The sequence below is a fragment of the Pecten maximus genome, chromosome 3, assembly GCF_902652985.1.
Source record: "Pecten maximus chromosome 3, xPecMax1.1, whole genome shotgun sequence".
NCBI lineage: Eukaryota > Metazoa > Mollusca > Bivalvia > Pectinida > Pectinidae > Pecten > Pecten maximus.
Genome location: NC_047017.1, coordinates 42,250,275 through 42,267,264, shown reverse-complemented (window position 1 = coordinate 42,267,264; position 16,990 = coordinate 42,250,275). Strand labels below are relative to the sequence as shown.

Genomic DNA, 16,990 nt, shown 5'->3' with positions numbered 1-16,990 from the left:
ATGTACGACTCTGACTTTGTTATGTACAACTCTGACTTTGTTATGTACGACTCTGACTTTGTTATGTACGACTCTGACTTTGTTATATACAACTCTGACTTTGTGATGTACAACTCTGACTTTGTTATGTACGACTCTGACTTTGTTATGTATGACTCTGACTTTGTTATGTACAACTCTGACTTTGTTATGTACGACACTGACTTTGTTATGTACAACTCTGACTTTGTTATGTACAACTCTGACTTTGTTATGTACGACTCTGACTTTGTTATGTACAACTCTGACTTTGTTATGTACGACTCTGACTTTGTTATGTACGACTCTGACTTTGTTATGTACAACTCTGACTTTGTTATGTACGACTCTGACTTTGTTATGTACAACTCTGACTTTGTTATGTACGGCTCTGACTTTGTTATGTACGACTCTGACTTTGTTATGTACGACTCTGACTTTGTTATGTACAACTCTGACTTTGTTATGTACGACTCTGACTTTGTTATGTACAACTCTGACTTTGTTATGTACAACTCTGACTTTGTTATGTACGACTCTGACTTTGTTATGTACAACTCTGACTTTGTTATGTACGACTCTGACTTTGTTATGTATGTGGTGTCTTCACCGGAGGAACAGAATAACACAACTGTATATTCAATGGCGGCAACTTAGAACTATTTATTTCCATAAAACATATCACTACGCCAGGCGAGACTAAATGGGATCCGGACACTTATATAGTTCCGGAATGAATACACTACATATCCTCCCTCCTAATTATGAAGTTATAATAACAATTACTAATATTGACAAGATCACTTGGACATCATTTAACTAATGCATCAATGTTGATACATACAAGAGCCATGTCTCTGTTTAAATTGTCCTTCACAATAAAATTCACTCAAGCCTATTGTAGACTTGTTTTCACTTTCAAGTCTAGCATCATTTTGTCCAATCATTGCAAAATTCTATAAAAACCTATAGTAGTATTTGACTGTTTTAGATATAATCAGCGAATACACATTTAAACACTTATAACTGTGAACTGTAACTTGTAGCTGTAACAACTAACTCAACATAACACATCTGCTTGATGTTCTATCAATACAAACTTGTTATTTAACAAAAATTTTGGAACCGACATGGTTCCTATGATACACACAGGGATTATTGTGCCCCTGACACAGTGTGTTCATAAAAATTACTAGAAATGTCTGCGAACACTCAAACAGAAAACTAGGTCGTAACAAAGTCTTGAAGCTTCTTTGGTGGAACGATGTTGCGACGTGGATAACGCCGCTTCGGCGTCAACATATTCTCTGGCGTCGGACAAGGCTCAATGACAGGAGACGGTGAACTGACTTCACTTGACGACTCTTGACACATTGTTGATGGTACTGACGACACACTGTTGTCGATGACTCTTGACTTGTTACTGACTGTATTTTCCAGTAAGACTGTTGGAGAGTTGGGTGTAACATCTCCTTTAACAGGTAAGTTGACTTCTGATGGTTTCTCGACCACCTCTGTAGCACGAAGCTGGTCCAAATGTCTACGCCAAAATACACCTGGTGCAATTTCAACTTTGTACGAGACCGGGCCCGTCTTCTCTGCAACTTTGCCATAAATCCATTTCTGTGAACCACGATAGTCACGTATAGATACCGGCTCTCCAACAGAGAATGATCTACAAGGAACCTGTCGCTTGGATTCTTGTTTCCAGCGGTGTTCATCAACGCGTCGTCTTATATCCGGTTTGATCAAATCAAGCCGCGACGGTAAGTTACGTCCAATGAAGAGCTTTGCTGGGGTCTCATTCGTGGTCATATGTTTACTGTTTCTATATGCCAATAGCAAGTTGGCCAGCCCTTTCTGTACTGAACCAGAGTCCTTCTTGCTTGCTTTCATTGCACCTTTGAAAGACTGGACAAAACGCTCCGCGAGACCGTTAGTGCTTGGATGATATGGAGCTGATGTTGTGTGTTTAATTCCATTACACCTCATGAAATTGGAAAAATGTTCCGATACGAACTGGGGGCCATTATCGCTCACTACCTGAGCTGGGACTCCGTTTCTGCTGAATATCTCTCGCATCACCTCCACAGTTTTCTCTGCTGTAGTCGTTTTCATCGGAACCACTTCAGGCCATTTTGAATGGGCATCGACTGCCACAAAAAACATCATGTCGAGGAATGGGCCTGCAAAATCTATATGAATACGCTGCCAGGGAATGGACGGCCATTCCCATGGGTGAATAGGTGCGGCGGGTGGCGCATGCTTGACCTCCTGGCATCCTGTACAAGATTTACAAACGTGTTCAATGTCTGTGTCAATGCCCGGCCACCAGACATAGCTTCTTGCTAAGCCTTTCATCTTTACCACGCCGACATGTCCTTCATGTAACTCGTCTAGCACTCTTTGCCTGAGTGCACTGGGGACAATAACACGTATACCCCAAAACAGACAGTTCTGATGAATGCTTATTTCCAGACGCTTGTTGTAGAATATGCCTAAGCATTTATCTTCACCCTCGATCCACCCTCGCTGTACAGTGGTGTACACTTTTGACAGGGTTGGGTCTTTTAAAGTTTCTCGTGAGATTTCCTTGCTAGTTACCGGGAGAGTGTCCATATGAGACACTATGAACGTCTCGACAGTGTCTCCTTCTGTCTCCTTCTTAGAGACCAAGGGTAATCGCGACAAACAATCTGCATTTGCATGTCTTGTTGTACTCTTGTACTTGATGTCATATTGGAATCCTGCCAAAAATAGGGCATAGCGTTGAAGTCTAGCTGCAGTTGTCATTGGGATCCCCTTCTCTGGGTGAAATATAGACGTCAACGGCTGATGATCCGTCAGTAAAATGAACAGACGCCCATACAGATACTGGTAGAATTTCTTTACTCCCCAAACTATCCCAAGTGCCTCTTTGTCTATTTGAGAATAATTGCGTTCCGATTTTGAGAGAGAACGCGACGCAAAGGCTATTGGCCTTTCAGATCCATCCTCCATCATGTGCGATAGCACAGCGCCCAAACCATAGGGAGATGCGTCTGTCGCTAGCTGTACCTTTTTCGAAGGGTCAAAATGAGTCAGTACTTGCTCAGATGCCACGACTTCCTTCACACGTCGGAATGCTGCGTCACACTCCTTAGACCATACCCACTTCCGGTCGGCCTCTAGTAGCTGGTTGAGAGGGTTTACAATCGATGACAAGTTCTGAATGAACTTAGCATAATAGTTCACAAGTCCAAGGAAAGACTTGAGTTGACTTACATTTTCTGGGCAGGGTGCTTTTACCACAGTTTCCACCTTACTAGGAGTCTTGTGCAGGCCATCTTTGTCAATGGTGTGTCCACAAAATTCAATGGAGTCTTTGAAGAACTCGCATTTGTCCTTATTTACACGTAACCCGTAACGGTCCAACCGCTGAAGTACAGTTTCAAGATTTTCCAGATGTTCCTCATCAGTCGTGCCTGTAACGATCATGTCGTCGAGAATGCATTGTACGCGTGGCACGCCTTGTAAAACTTGATCAATGGACCTTTGCCATATTGCTGGAGCAGATGATATACCGAATACTAGTCGGTTATACCGAAATAAGCCACGGTGTGTGTTGATTGTCAGGTAAGGTTGGTCCTCTTCGCGTACAACCATTTGTAGATAGGCATTTTTTAGATCTATCTTCGTGAAATGTTGACCTCCAGCAAGTGTGGCGAAGATGTCATCGATCCTTGGTAAGGGATACTGGTCGACGTCAAGAACTTGGTTAACCGTGACCTTGAAATCACCGCATATGCGTACGCTGCCGTCCCGCTTTGGAATAGGAACTATGGGTGTGGCCCATTCTGAATGTTCAACTTTGGTCAAAATGCCCGCTTCGACCAGTCGGTTGAGCTCCGCGTCAACTTTTTCCTTCAAGGCGAAAGGAACAGTACGCGCTTTACAGAATTTTGGGTTAGCACCTTCCTTTACCTTTATTCTGGCAGTAATGTCCTTCAGGGTACCAAGCTCATCCTTGAACACTTCTGGATATTTCTCAAGCTGTTGAGCTACACTAAGTGTTTGTTTCGAACCACCTGTAACCGTAACTGTCTTAATTTCATGCCAGTTCAGTTTTATACTGCGTAGCCAGTCTCTCCCAAACAAGGGAGGTCCTCCATGTTTCACCACGAACAATTCCAGACGTTTATGTTGACTGTTTAGTCCAACTTGTACTTCAAAAACACCAAGTGGGCTCAGTTTTTCTCCAGAATATGTTTTAAGTGTCACTTTTGTTTCTCTAATATCACTCTTTCTCTTAGAGAAGTACCGGTCAAATGTTGATTGACTTATAATTGACACAGCTGACCCAGTGTCCAACTCCATGGCCAATTCAACATCATCAACCATAGGGTGTAACCAAATGGCATCAGAACCGCCAGATTCTCCTGAACGGCTCGAAATGTCAAATATCTCTAGTGAGCTGATCATCTCTGGTTCAGACCCACTGTCATCTTGAACTCTGTGTACTGGAGCACCCTTCTTCCATGGTTTACCAGACAAGCACGCTTTCTTTATATGTCCCTTTTTATTGCACTTATGACAAATGGCGTCTTTGAAATGGCAATCGTTGGGGTGGTGTGTGCCTTTACAACGATAACAAACCTTATTCTTGTCATGCTTGTTGGGAAATGAAGGTTTCTTGGTAGTTTGCTGTTGTACTTTCTCTTTCCGTATCTTATGTACTGGAGTCTTCACGTGTTGTCTCTGTAGCTCTACCGCATCCTTCGTGGCTGTTTCAAAGGCTATAGCGACCTCTAGTGCCTTCTGGTAAGTTAAATCAGATTCGGTTAATAACTTTTTCTGTATATGTTCTGCCTTCAACCCACAAACTAATCTGTCTCTCAATGTATCATTGAGTGTGTCTCCGAATGTACAATTCTCGCTCAGTTTCCTAAGGGCTGCATTATAATCCCTAATTGACTCTCCCTCACGTTGATCCCGTTTGTGAAACCGGTAACGTTCAGCTATTACAAGCGGTTTCGGCGAGTAATGGTCTTGCAAAATTTTCGTCAAAACTGGGTATGTTTTGGTTGCCGGTAAATCTGGCGCGGTCAAATCACGCAGAAGTCCGTATGTCCTTCCGCCAATCAGACTGAGGAGAGCGGGGACTTGTTTTTCTTCTTTTATTGTATTAGCAATAAAATATTGGTCTAGCCGTTCTTTATAGGCTTCCCATCGTTCTATACTCTCATCGAAAGTGTCAATTCTGCCAACTTTACCCGTCATACTGGTTTATATTGATGTTGGGGAAATTCACAATTATCCGCACCGATACACGTGGTTTGAACAACGAAATCGACCCAGAACAAAAATACCTTCTACCAGGGGTCTCCTGCAAAATTGCGATGTCTAGATTACTTGATTATCTTATAAACAAGTCTCTTGTCCCATCTTACGTTTCCTGGATGGATTCAGACATCCTCGTCGCCAATATGTGGTGTCTTCACCGGAGGAACAGAATAACACAACTGTATATTCAATGGCGGCAAATTAGAACTATTTATTTCCATAAAACATATCACTACGCCAGGCGAGACTAAATGGGATCCGGACACTTATATAGTTCCGGAATGAATACACTACAATGTACAACTCTGACTTTGTTATGTACAACTCTGACTTTGTTATGTACAACTCTGACTTTGTTATGTACAACTCTGACTTTATGTACCACTCTGACTTTGTTATGTACGACTCTGACTTTGTTATGTACGACTCTGACTTTGTTATGTACAACTCTGACTTTGTTATGTACGACTCTGACTTTGTTATGTACAACTCTGACTTTGTTATGTACGACGCTGACTTTGTTATGTACAACTCTGACTTTGTTATGTACGACTCTGACTTAGTTATGTACGACTCTGACTTTGTTATGTACGACTCTGACTTTGTGATGTACAACTCTGATTTTGTTATGTACGACTCTGACTTTGTTATGTACAACTCTGACTTTGCTATGTACAACTCTGACTTTGTTATGTACAACTCTGACTTTGTTATGTACGACGCTGACTTTGTTATGTACCACTCTGACTTTGTTATGTACAACTCTGACTTTGTTATGTACGACGCTGACTTTGTTATGTACAACTCTGACTTTGTTATGTACGACTCTGACTTTGTTATGTACACCTCTGACTTTGTTATGTACGACGCTGACTTTGTTATGTACAACTCTGACTTTGTTATGTACAACTCTGACTTTGTTATGTACAACTCTGACTTTGTTATGTACGACTCTGACTTTGTTATGTACGACTCTGACTTTGCTATGTACGACGCTGACTTTGTTATGTACGACGCTGACTTTGTTATGTACGACGCTGACTTTGCTATGTACGACGCTGACTTTGTTATGTACCACTCTGACTTTGTTATGTACAACTCTGACTTTGTTATGTACGACTCTGACTTTGTTATGTACGACTCTGACTTTGCTATGTACGACGCTGACTTTGTTATGTACGACGCTGACTTTGTTATGTACAACTCTGACTTTGTTATGTACGACGCTGACTTTCTTATGTATGATTCGGGCTTCGATACCCTATATCATAGCTTTCATTCTCATGAATAGTTGCACCAGATAAAAGTGTACACAGACACGAGGAAAAATGGTCCTATATTTAACATTTTACGCAATTATAAATGTTTATTATGGTATGTTTATTGACATGTTAATTTTTTACATTTATTACTTCTTTTATACAGCGTACATAGAAAACGTCACATGTAGTTACGGTAAGATTGTTTATCGTTGATACATGATATGTAAGTTATTGAACTTGTGTATAAATAACTTGAATGGTTCAAATGATACTATAAACAAATTCGCTTTGTAATTGCGGCTTAAATAATATAATTACAATTCCAAAGAACGGAACAAATCAGGCTTTCAAAAACAAATTACTTTTATTCAAGTTACCATATTTGATGTTTCCAGCTGGATCGCAATGCGATACGTATTTGATAACTGAACTTACGCTATCGGACGAAAGTTTCTCCGCCAGCTCAACAAGAGGAACTTTCCTTGAGCCGTGGAACTCTCGATACAATTCAACACACGGCTGGTGTGCTCGGAATGATGACAATAACAAGTATATACAGGTATACCACATTGTATTAAACGTGTGTTAGAGAGACAACGTCGTCAGGTGCATACAGTTTAATATGTAGTGAACTGTGGTAACTATTTCACACAAAAATTCTGAATTGAAATCTATGAAAATGTTTTTTGTAACTAAAGTGCCGCTCGCATCTACAATATGGACAATAACTTTTATCATTTTCATTTTGAAGGTAGACTTACAAACAGAACACATTGTGACGTGCATTGTGACGCGGTCGGCCGTTAATTTGGGCACAACTCGTTCTTACCACATCCAATATTACGACGGCACCGACTGGGTAGACGCCCACCAGGTAACCGTCGCTAACAATGCTGTTGTTTAATCTTTTTAATTCTCACTAAAATGACAAAAGCAGCACATTGGTAATCGATTATTGAATGTTTATTCTCAGTAAATATAAGTGGAGCTCAGGACAAATGTCGAACTTGTTAATATTGACACTGTTTGTATAAATGTTAATTAGCCAGTTGACATTAATTATCCAAAACCAAAAAATGAAATTGCTTAAACGACATAATGTTTGGCACAATTCTAAGTATGATGGTTAAAAGGCAATATAAACGTAAATAAGGCTATAAAGTGAAACAGACTTAAATTACTTTGATAAGTTTGTATTGATGAGCAGCTATCATAATTAACCTCTAGCTCATCCCGGGAAACTTTAATGATGATTATACGATGAAGCGATCACTTCCGGATGCAGTATATACACGGTATCTACGGCTGTTGCCTTTTACTGGAGCAGGATGTCTGCGGTTCGATATACTAGGTTGCCGCAACAGTTCAGAAGGTACGAACTACTATACATCACATTCTTAAGTATTTTCTTTTTAAATCGAAATATCATCAAACATTACCAGCTTACTTGGGCCTTTATATCCCCACACGCAATTGTCCCATTCACATACATCACCTGGAAAAATCACTTCCATCCGTAATTTATCATGGCTACCTGTACAGAGTATGTATATATATATTTAAGGGTTAACTATAATATTTTTTTACGTTATTGAGCAATAACACAAAAAAATATTACAGTTAACCCTTATAATTTAATTAACAACGATAAGAAACATTTACAATAAGTTTAACATGTTTATTTTGCTTCAGATATTTAAAAATACATCGATAAATACAAAATCCCGTGAACAACGATTACTCCGCTGACGTCCTTTTATTTTTTTATGTCATGAGATGATAACATAATTTTTTGAGCCAATGAAAATGCTTGTTACAAGCAAAATTAAATTATTTACACGTAACATTTGATCGTAACCAGCTGAGATTAAGGTATCAAAAGTCAGACGTGCCTACCTTTGTTAAATCACTCTTCTCTACTTAGAGCATCGCCCTATAAAGCTCTCATCAGTTTAAGTTGATGTTTGGAACACAGTTTGGTAACACAAAACGATTTCGAAGTTTTAATGTTAATAACTGTTAATCGCTTCATCATTTATCTAATTAAGGATAAAAGTTTGTAGATAGGTTTTCATTTCTTGACTTTAGTAACGTTATACCATACGATCATCATCCAATACGATGCCTAAAGTATAGGAGTAGTATAACACGCGGGTGTGTACGGGTTTAATGACAATCTATTGAGGTTTTTTGTTTCTTTTTACTTCCACACAGAGTTCATACCAGAAACGAAAAGTCTCTGTCAGTACGGTAAGAGGGTGTTTATAACTGACATTGTATTGGAATTAAAATATTGAATATTTGTGTGTGATGTTTCATACATGTAATATTGACGAGAACCATTCTAGAGGTGCCATATAACTACCTGCACTTTCTCTTTGACTACCAGAATAGTATTTGTATTAATATTGCGACCCAATTTAACAAATCAAACAGTTGTAATAATAATTTACAGAGAAATAATATGATAATCAGACTCTGTGTATTGGAATGAATGTTTATACGTGAAAAAATATACATTAATACATACATTGATGTGTTTTTGCAGATGGAAATATTTGCAACACATCTCTCCTGCAGTATGTGGATGATGCCAACATCACTGCCTCGTCCTCCATGGAAGGTTTTGGTCCAGAGATGGGGAGACTTAGCTCTGGTTCATCATGGATGAGTGCAAACTCATCTGATCAGTTTATACAGGTATTCAGTTGTGGTGTTGGGTCTACTGATGGAAATTAGAATTCGTTAAAGAGAGATCATGCAGATAGATGTTTTGACTCAAGAATTCGTTTTATTGGGATGCTCATGCAGTTGTGCCGTTGTCATTCCTCCTGGCTTCATATTGAGAATGAGACCTTGTGCATCCTAATTTTGTTGAGATTTTACCATCCTCTTATCGAGTATAAATCAGAAAGATACTTGTATGGAGACGTTTACCTCGGCCATGTTGCAATCACCATCGGGGCGGGTCGTCAAGACTTCTCACTTTCATTTCCATTTTATTTTGCCTTCTGCAGTTTATTGCACTTTCTTTTAATTCACTAATGATAGTTTTGAGCTATATATATATATATATATATGCATTTATGCAAAACATCATGGCTAAAATAATATGGATATTGTACAAAAATATGTAATTATCTTCTTATTTCTGCCCGAACTACGGAATTTTCGATAGAGTGGTAACCTCCGTCACTAAGTGGAGACAATTGAACTTCTTAGCATTTCGTTTTAATAGTAAATATGTAAAAAGAAATAATAATTGATTCAAATATCCTGAAAGTGTTGCGAACATTTTCTTAAAGCTATTTTCAATAACAACAAGAATATTGATTATCTCCGAAGAATGTACTTAACATTGACTTTGAACGACCTTAATAGCCATTGCAATAAATTACTTACTGTTATAAGGGAGATAACTATTAGATATTTGGAAACGAAAGTAGAAATTAATCGTTATGATTTGCCATTGCGGCTAGTGCTTCGCGATCGGTAAAAATGGTGCTGACAGGCGAAGTAATACGTCGCCTTCCAAACTGATAATCTGATATAATTTGTCTGTAAATGCTTAAATGTTATGCACTGGTACAATTATAAAAGGCTTGTTTTTATATCGGCACAAACAGGAATAAATGCCTTATGTTTGCCATTTTGAGGCAGCATATTTCTTCAGATGATGGAAGTTTAGTCATGACCTAAACATAATATCGTGGTAACGCGAATAATAGAAAGGCTGATTAAACAACAAATGTTTAGGTAAGGATCGAGGGACGCTTATTGGGATTCAGTTGGGCCGGTTTCTAGATTTACATCACTGGTCAAATGATTAAAATATTATGAAATGGTTAATTTATTTTTCATCGTGACTGGCGTTTACTGCTATGAAACGAATGTTTTTGATCTATGTACAAATATACTTTAATATTATTGATGCATCATCTTTGCTAGCCAAGGCTTCTGATTGCGTTACACTCCATGGACCCTTATTAGATATCGTCGTCAGCTCTGGCCCTCCAGCGGAGATTTGAAATAACGCCCTTCACCCATGAACTTTTCGACCAATAAAAACGAGCGTTACATATGTACATGTACATCTTCATGATGTTTATTGTGTTACAAACATAAATAAAGGCTTGTGTCATTTTGATGAGGTCTGTGACTAATATCCGATCTATTGATCGATCACTGTGACTGCTTCCCCAAATAATGTACGTCTCTGTTTTTAAATAAAGACCCATGATAGCCGACAAGGTAGCTCTGTACTGGGATCATCAATATTTGTTTACTGCGAAACCAAGTCTGAATTCAAGATGAAATTTTTTCGACTGTTCTCAGAAATCCCTGAACCACTTTCGTTAGAGTTTTGCAGCCCCCAGCCACCACACTCCTAGCGCCATAGTTCAACCAAAATTGTGAGTTATAGTCTCCAAACTCCACTGACTGAGAGGCGGGACAAAAAGGGCTTAAATTGACTGAAATTTCGAGCAACTTCTTCTCATTACCCAAATTCTTCTTCTTAAGTTTCCGACACATTTCTCAAAAACTGTTAGACGGAACTTCACGAAACTTAATACAAATGTTCATCATGGTCAGGAGATGTGCAACTGACCCTTTTTACCTCGATCGATCAATAAAGATGGACGCCATTTCCTGACCTCTGATTGGTCCAAATTTAGATATTGTCCAATTTGTATTAGGAGACTGCGAAACTCACTTAATGGGTTTCGTTGCCATAGAAACCATATGGATTGGTCGAAATCAGATATTGTTTAATTTCAATAAATTTTGGTATATAGGGATATTGAGGGATGCCGGACACAGTTGTACCACTGCAGGGGCGTTTCTGTAATTGTTTCCCATTACAACTAGCAATTGTTTCTATTGGAATTGATTCTTACTTGGTTGAAATTGTCAGCATGGGAGGACAATTTGATGGTATGCCCATGTTGGCAGTGACTGACCCTCATGGACTGATGGGCGGGGGCAAAAAGGGTCAGATTACCTGAAATTAAAAAAAAAACAAAAACAAAAAAAAACAAAAACAAAATCAAGACCCAAGTATTGTAGAATCAAAAACTCTTCAAAGACGGAAGTGCTTTAAGGGTGCTTTACAACAGTTGCGAATTTCATGACCCTGGTGTCTCAAGTTTGGCCCTTTTGAGGGGTAAATTTTATTGTAGTTTATATTGGGAAATTATATATTTGACTATCATTTGTTGAATTTCTACTGGAATTTATTCTTACTTAGCTGGAATGAGCAGTTTTGCATGTTAATTTGATGGTCTAAGACTGTTGATCTGAGCCCAAGAGCTGATAGGCATTGCCAAAAAGGGTTTCTATTGACTTTTGAGACTCATGAGCCACTTGTTTCAATGTAAGCTTTTAAAGATAATTGTTTTCAATGTCAAAATATCTCACTTACGTCTCATTCAGTTTTCGCAGTATTTTGATTTCCTTTGCAATCATTTGTTGTTTGAAATACAACATTCATGTAATTGTAGATGATGTAATAGTTTGCTTTATCGGTAAACCTTCGGAAATCGCAGATCTGATTATGATTGGATATTTCCTGATATTTCCCATAAAGATGAGCCGCAGACCTTGTGGTGTTGTTGTCCAGGTTTTGTAATTTGAGTATAGGCACATGAAAACAAATCTTATTCATAGAATATTTCGCTTTATTTTCAGATCGAACCACTTAAGTTGTATTGTAAGGATTGAGTACCGTACGATTTCAAATTTCCTCAAAACATCGACATACATTGATTATTTATGTTATGACAGGTAGATTTTGGGACTCTGGTAAATATAACCTGTATCACGACGACAGGTAACAGGTTAGATGGTAGCCATGTTCGGTCTTATTATCTGTATTACAACTCTGATGGAGACAAGTGGTCACAATATCAGGATTCTCATGACCAACCGAAGGTAACTCAAACAATTAATTATATAACCTATTTATGGAAAATACGACTTGTTATATCATCACTGGATTTATTCATGAAGATAGACAAACTATGTTTATCAATTTTCTTTAAGTCGCTTTAGACAAGACAGAAGTGTTTAAATACACGTACGCGCTATCTTTTTTTCATTGTCCTTATAATATGCTACAACCTTTACTGAATACTGAATTTAATCTGTTTTCTAACGTAAAAATCCACCCATTAACAACGAATGTTTAAATATATACATTGTATAATAATGAAATCACATATTTACGATAGCTATTCCCAGCGAATGATTTATCGAACCATGAAGATACAGTTACGAGACATCTACCCAGACCGCTGTATGCTATGTCCATTCGGATTAGTCCACTCACCTACTTCACCAATATGTCGTTACGATTCGACATTATTGGCTGTGGATTTCCATGTGAGTTTCCTTATAGAGTTAAAAGGAGCCATCGATAAACAAATTATCTACAGTGCTGGCGACGTATACATTTCCAAGAGCGTTTAAAACATTATCATTGTACATTGTATGTTATAAGGACATTATACATGTATACTACAGTCTGTATAAACGTACAAATAAATATATGTAGATCACTATATATGTTCACGACCTCAATTTGTGGGTAAAGCAACCAGACAATGTCAATAATCCATGCATTACAAAATTACATTATTAGGTTATTGCCTTTAACTCAGTCCTCGAGCTTGTATCATTAGTTCTACATTTTTATATTATAGCACCGGTAACATTGCCAACAACTCCGACATCGACGACTACAGCTTTCACAACCCAAGCGATGTTAACATTGCCAACAACAACACCATCAACAACAACAACAACATCAGCAGCAGCATCAACAACGACAACCCATTCGTCAACAACGTCGACAACTCGGCCAACGACGACCTTAACAACAGTATCATCACCATCGACATCAACAATGTTCATAACAACGACCCAACCACCATCATCTACAACTTCTACAACTGCAGAACCGACAACAACGTCGACTACAACTACGGCAATGACAACTCAGCCTGAGACAACCGTATCATCTCAGTCCACATCAACAGCGTCCACACCACAACCGATATCAACTCCGACGTCAACGACTTCAGAGCCGACAACAACGTTGACTACAACTACGGCAATGACAACTCAGCCTGAGACAACAACGTCGACGATTTTGACAACGACAACAATACAACTGTCAACAACATCTACATCATTGCCAACGACAACATCAACAACGGTATCATATCCTTCGACGTCAACAACACCCATAACAGATATAGCTACAACATCAACAACGACAATGACTTCGACTACTATGTCTACAATATCAGAACCGACGACAACGCCGACTACAACGCCGACTACAATTAGTTCAACACAACTATCAACCACAACGGCGTTTCAATCTATGGAAACAACAACGGTAACAATTTCGTTACCGACAACATCGTCGCATATGGATAACGTGACCTCTCAATATTATATGATACCGAACAATTTGGCTGAATGTACGTGCAAGTGTTTCGTGATAAGCAACATATCTTTAGAAATTGGCAGTCTTCAATTGGCAAGGAAAATTGAGAAACTGATAAACTCAACAAAAGTAGCAAAAAATGAGACCACCGCTGCAATAAGGAAGAAGATAAGCGCACCAGACGATCGACAAAGTGCATATACTATGGGGGCTCTAGGTGTTTCCATACTTTCTGTAACTGTGGGAGTACTTGTGATGTTGGACGTTTCCAAAATTATCTGTAGTTTGTTTTGCAAATAATCGTGATGGTATTAGGACCCTGATGATACGGGTCCCCCATTGTAATCATGTGTTTATCTGTCTGTTTGTCCGTCCACAAATTTACTCCTTGGTATAATGTCATTATTTATTGACGGATTCACATAAAACTTGGTAAAAATGTTCCGGTTACAGAAATGTACACTCAACTTTAAAGTCATGTTCAAATGTCAGGGTCATCAGGCTGACAGGGGAAGGTGATTTTTTTTTTTTTTTTATCTTTTCACTGATTAATATTTTGTTATGACATGATGAAGCAAAGTTGTTCAGAATAAAAAAAAAGTATCTTCTGACTAAAGTTTATCGGGTCAAATGCCAATGTTAAATTTTTATGATCATTTTGACTTGGCATGATGCAGCAAAGATGTTCATGATTCAACAAGGTATTAACTAACCAAAGGTTAAGATCCTTCGATCAGAGGTCAAGGTCACTGGGTCAAAGGGCAATGTCACTTTGTGACTTTTCACTGATGAACATTTGGTTATGATACTTTGAAGCAATAATGGTCAGGATTAAACAAAATGTCTAACCAAATTTCAAAGTCACTTAGCCAAACGTCAAGGTTAAATTTTGTATCATTTCATTGATCATTTTGTTATGCCACTATAAAGGGATGTTGGTTAGATTTTAAAAATGAGTTCGTTGACTTAAAGTCAAGGTCACTAGCAGGTCAAATGACAAAGTTCAATTTTGTATCTTTTCACTGATGGACTTTAAAAGATTAAATCATGAAGGAAATTTAGACGGAATTGAACAAGAAATCAACGGATTTAAAGTCAACGTCAATGCGTCAATGTCATCGCAAATTTTGCATCTTTTTGTGATGAATATTTTGCTACGTTATTATGAAGCAAAACGGGTCAGAGCTAAAGAAGAAGTCAAATGATCAAGGGTCAATGTCACGGAGTCCAACGGATAAAAAGCCAATGTCAATTTTGATAGTTTTTACTGGTGAACATTTTGTGAAGGCATAATCAGGCAAAATTGGTCTGAATTAGAATAAGAAAAGGTGACTGACGACAGATCAAGGTCACCAGATGGTTGTTGTTTTGTTTGTTTTGATTACCTCGTAAACAATTAGTGTTATGTTGAGGCGGGGACTCCCTGTAGTATTTAGTGGTTACCTCACTGTTCAACATAGGGGAGGCATGTCGCATGTCATTTAGAGTAATTATGATTTACTGTCTTACTGAAGTTTCTGCTTCTCAAGAAACACACATCACCTTATATTGCAATCAAATAGATCTCACTAATATTGATATAAATATTCTGACTTATTCTTACTCTTTTGAAAACAAATACATGTTTTGTTTGAATATCAATAGTTTATTGTCTGGTGTTATTCACTGATAACCTAATAGTCTAATAAGCATTTTAAATTAGGTAGTATCTTAAAGAACGCTGAACAAGTCTGCTTGTTTTCCCTTAAATCAATCTATCATATCAAAGCGTATATATGTCTATATTTTCTGATGTCACTTAGATGAGCCGCAGACCTTGTGGTGTTGTTGTCCAGGGTTTGTAATTTGAGTATAGGCACATGAAAACAAATCTTATTCATAGAATATTTCGCTTTATTTTCAGATCGAACCACTTAAGTTGTATTGTAAGGATTGAGTACCGTACGATTTCAAATTTCCTCAAAACATCGACATACATTGATTATTTATGTTATGACAGGTAGATTTTGGGACTCTGGTAAATATAACCTGTATCACGACGACAGGTAACAGGTTAGATGGTAGCCATGTTCGGTCTTATTATCTGTATTACAACTCTGATGGAGACAAGTGGTCACAATATCAGGATTCTCATGACCAACCGAAGGTAACTCAAACAATTAATTATATAACCTATTTATGGAAAATACGACTTGTTATATCATCACTGGATTTATTCATGAAGATAGACAAACTATGTTTATTAATTTTCTTTAAGTCGCTTTAAACAAGACAGAAGTGTTTAAATACACGTACGCGCTATCTTTCTTTCATTGTCCTTATAATATGCTACAACCTTTACTGAATACTGAATTTAATCTGTTTTCTAACGTAAAAATCCACCCATTAACAACGAATGTTTAAATATATACATTGTATAATAATGAAATCACATATTTACGATAGCTATTCCCAGCGAATGATTTATCGAACCATGAAGATACAGTTACGAGACATCTACCCAGACCGCTGTATGCTATGTCCATTCGGATTAGTCCACTCACCTACTTCACCAATATGTCGTTACGATTCGACATTATTGGCTGTGGATTTCCATGTGAGTTTCCTTATAGAGTTAAAAGGAGCCATCGATAAACAAATTATCTACAGTGCTGGCGACGTATACATTTCCAAGAGCGTTTAAAACATGATCATTGTACATTGTATGTTATAAGGACATTATACATGTATACTACAGTCTGTATAAACGTACAAATAAATATATGTAGATCCCAATATATGTTCACGTTCTTAATTTGTGGGTAAAGCAACCAGACAATGTCAATAATCCACGCATTACAAAATTACATTATTAGGTTATTGCCTTTAACCCCGTCCTCCAGCTTGTATCATTAGTTCTACATTTTTATATTATAGCACCGGTAACATTGCCAAC

At 38.0% G+C, this 16,990-nt stretch overlaps 2 protein-coding genes across 2 annotated transcripts; one reads left to right on the top strand and one right to left on the bottom strand.

Moving 5' to 3' along the window:
• Positions 1–1,242: 1,242 nt before the first annotated feature.
• Positions 1,243–5,277, bottom strand: LOC117322769 (uncharacterized protein K02A2.6-like). Its single transcript, XM_033877707.1, has one exon. It carries the CDS (start codon positions 5,275–5,277, stop codon positions 1,243–1,245), a length of 4,035 nt encoding a protein of 1,344 aa, XP_033733598.1.
• Positions 5,278–8,562: 3,285 nt separating this feature from the next.
• On the top strand, positions 8,563–15,348 carry LOC117322768 (cell wall protein DAN4-like). The gene is made up of 7 exons (XM_033877706.1): positions 8,563–8,581; positions 8,817–8,852; positions 9,151–9,302; positions 12,387–12,533; positions 12,833–12,983; positions 13,304–14,004; positions 15,226–15,348. The coding sequence occupies exons 1-7, from the start codon at positions 8,563–8,565 to the stop codon at positions 15,346–15,348; spliced, it is 1,329 nt and encodes a 442-aa protein (XP_033733597.1).
• Positions 15,349–16,990: the final 1,642 nt, after the last annotated feature.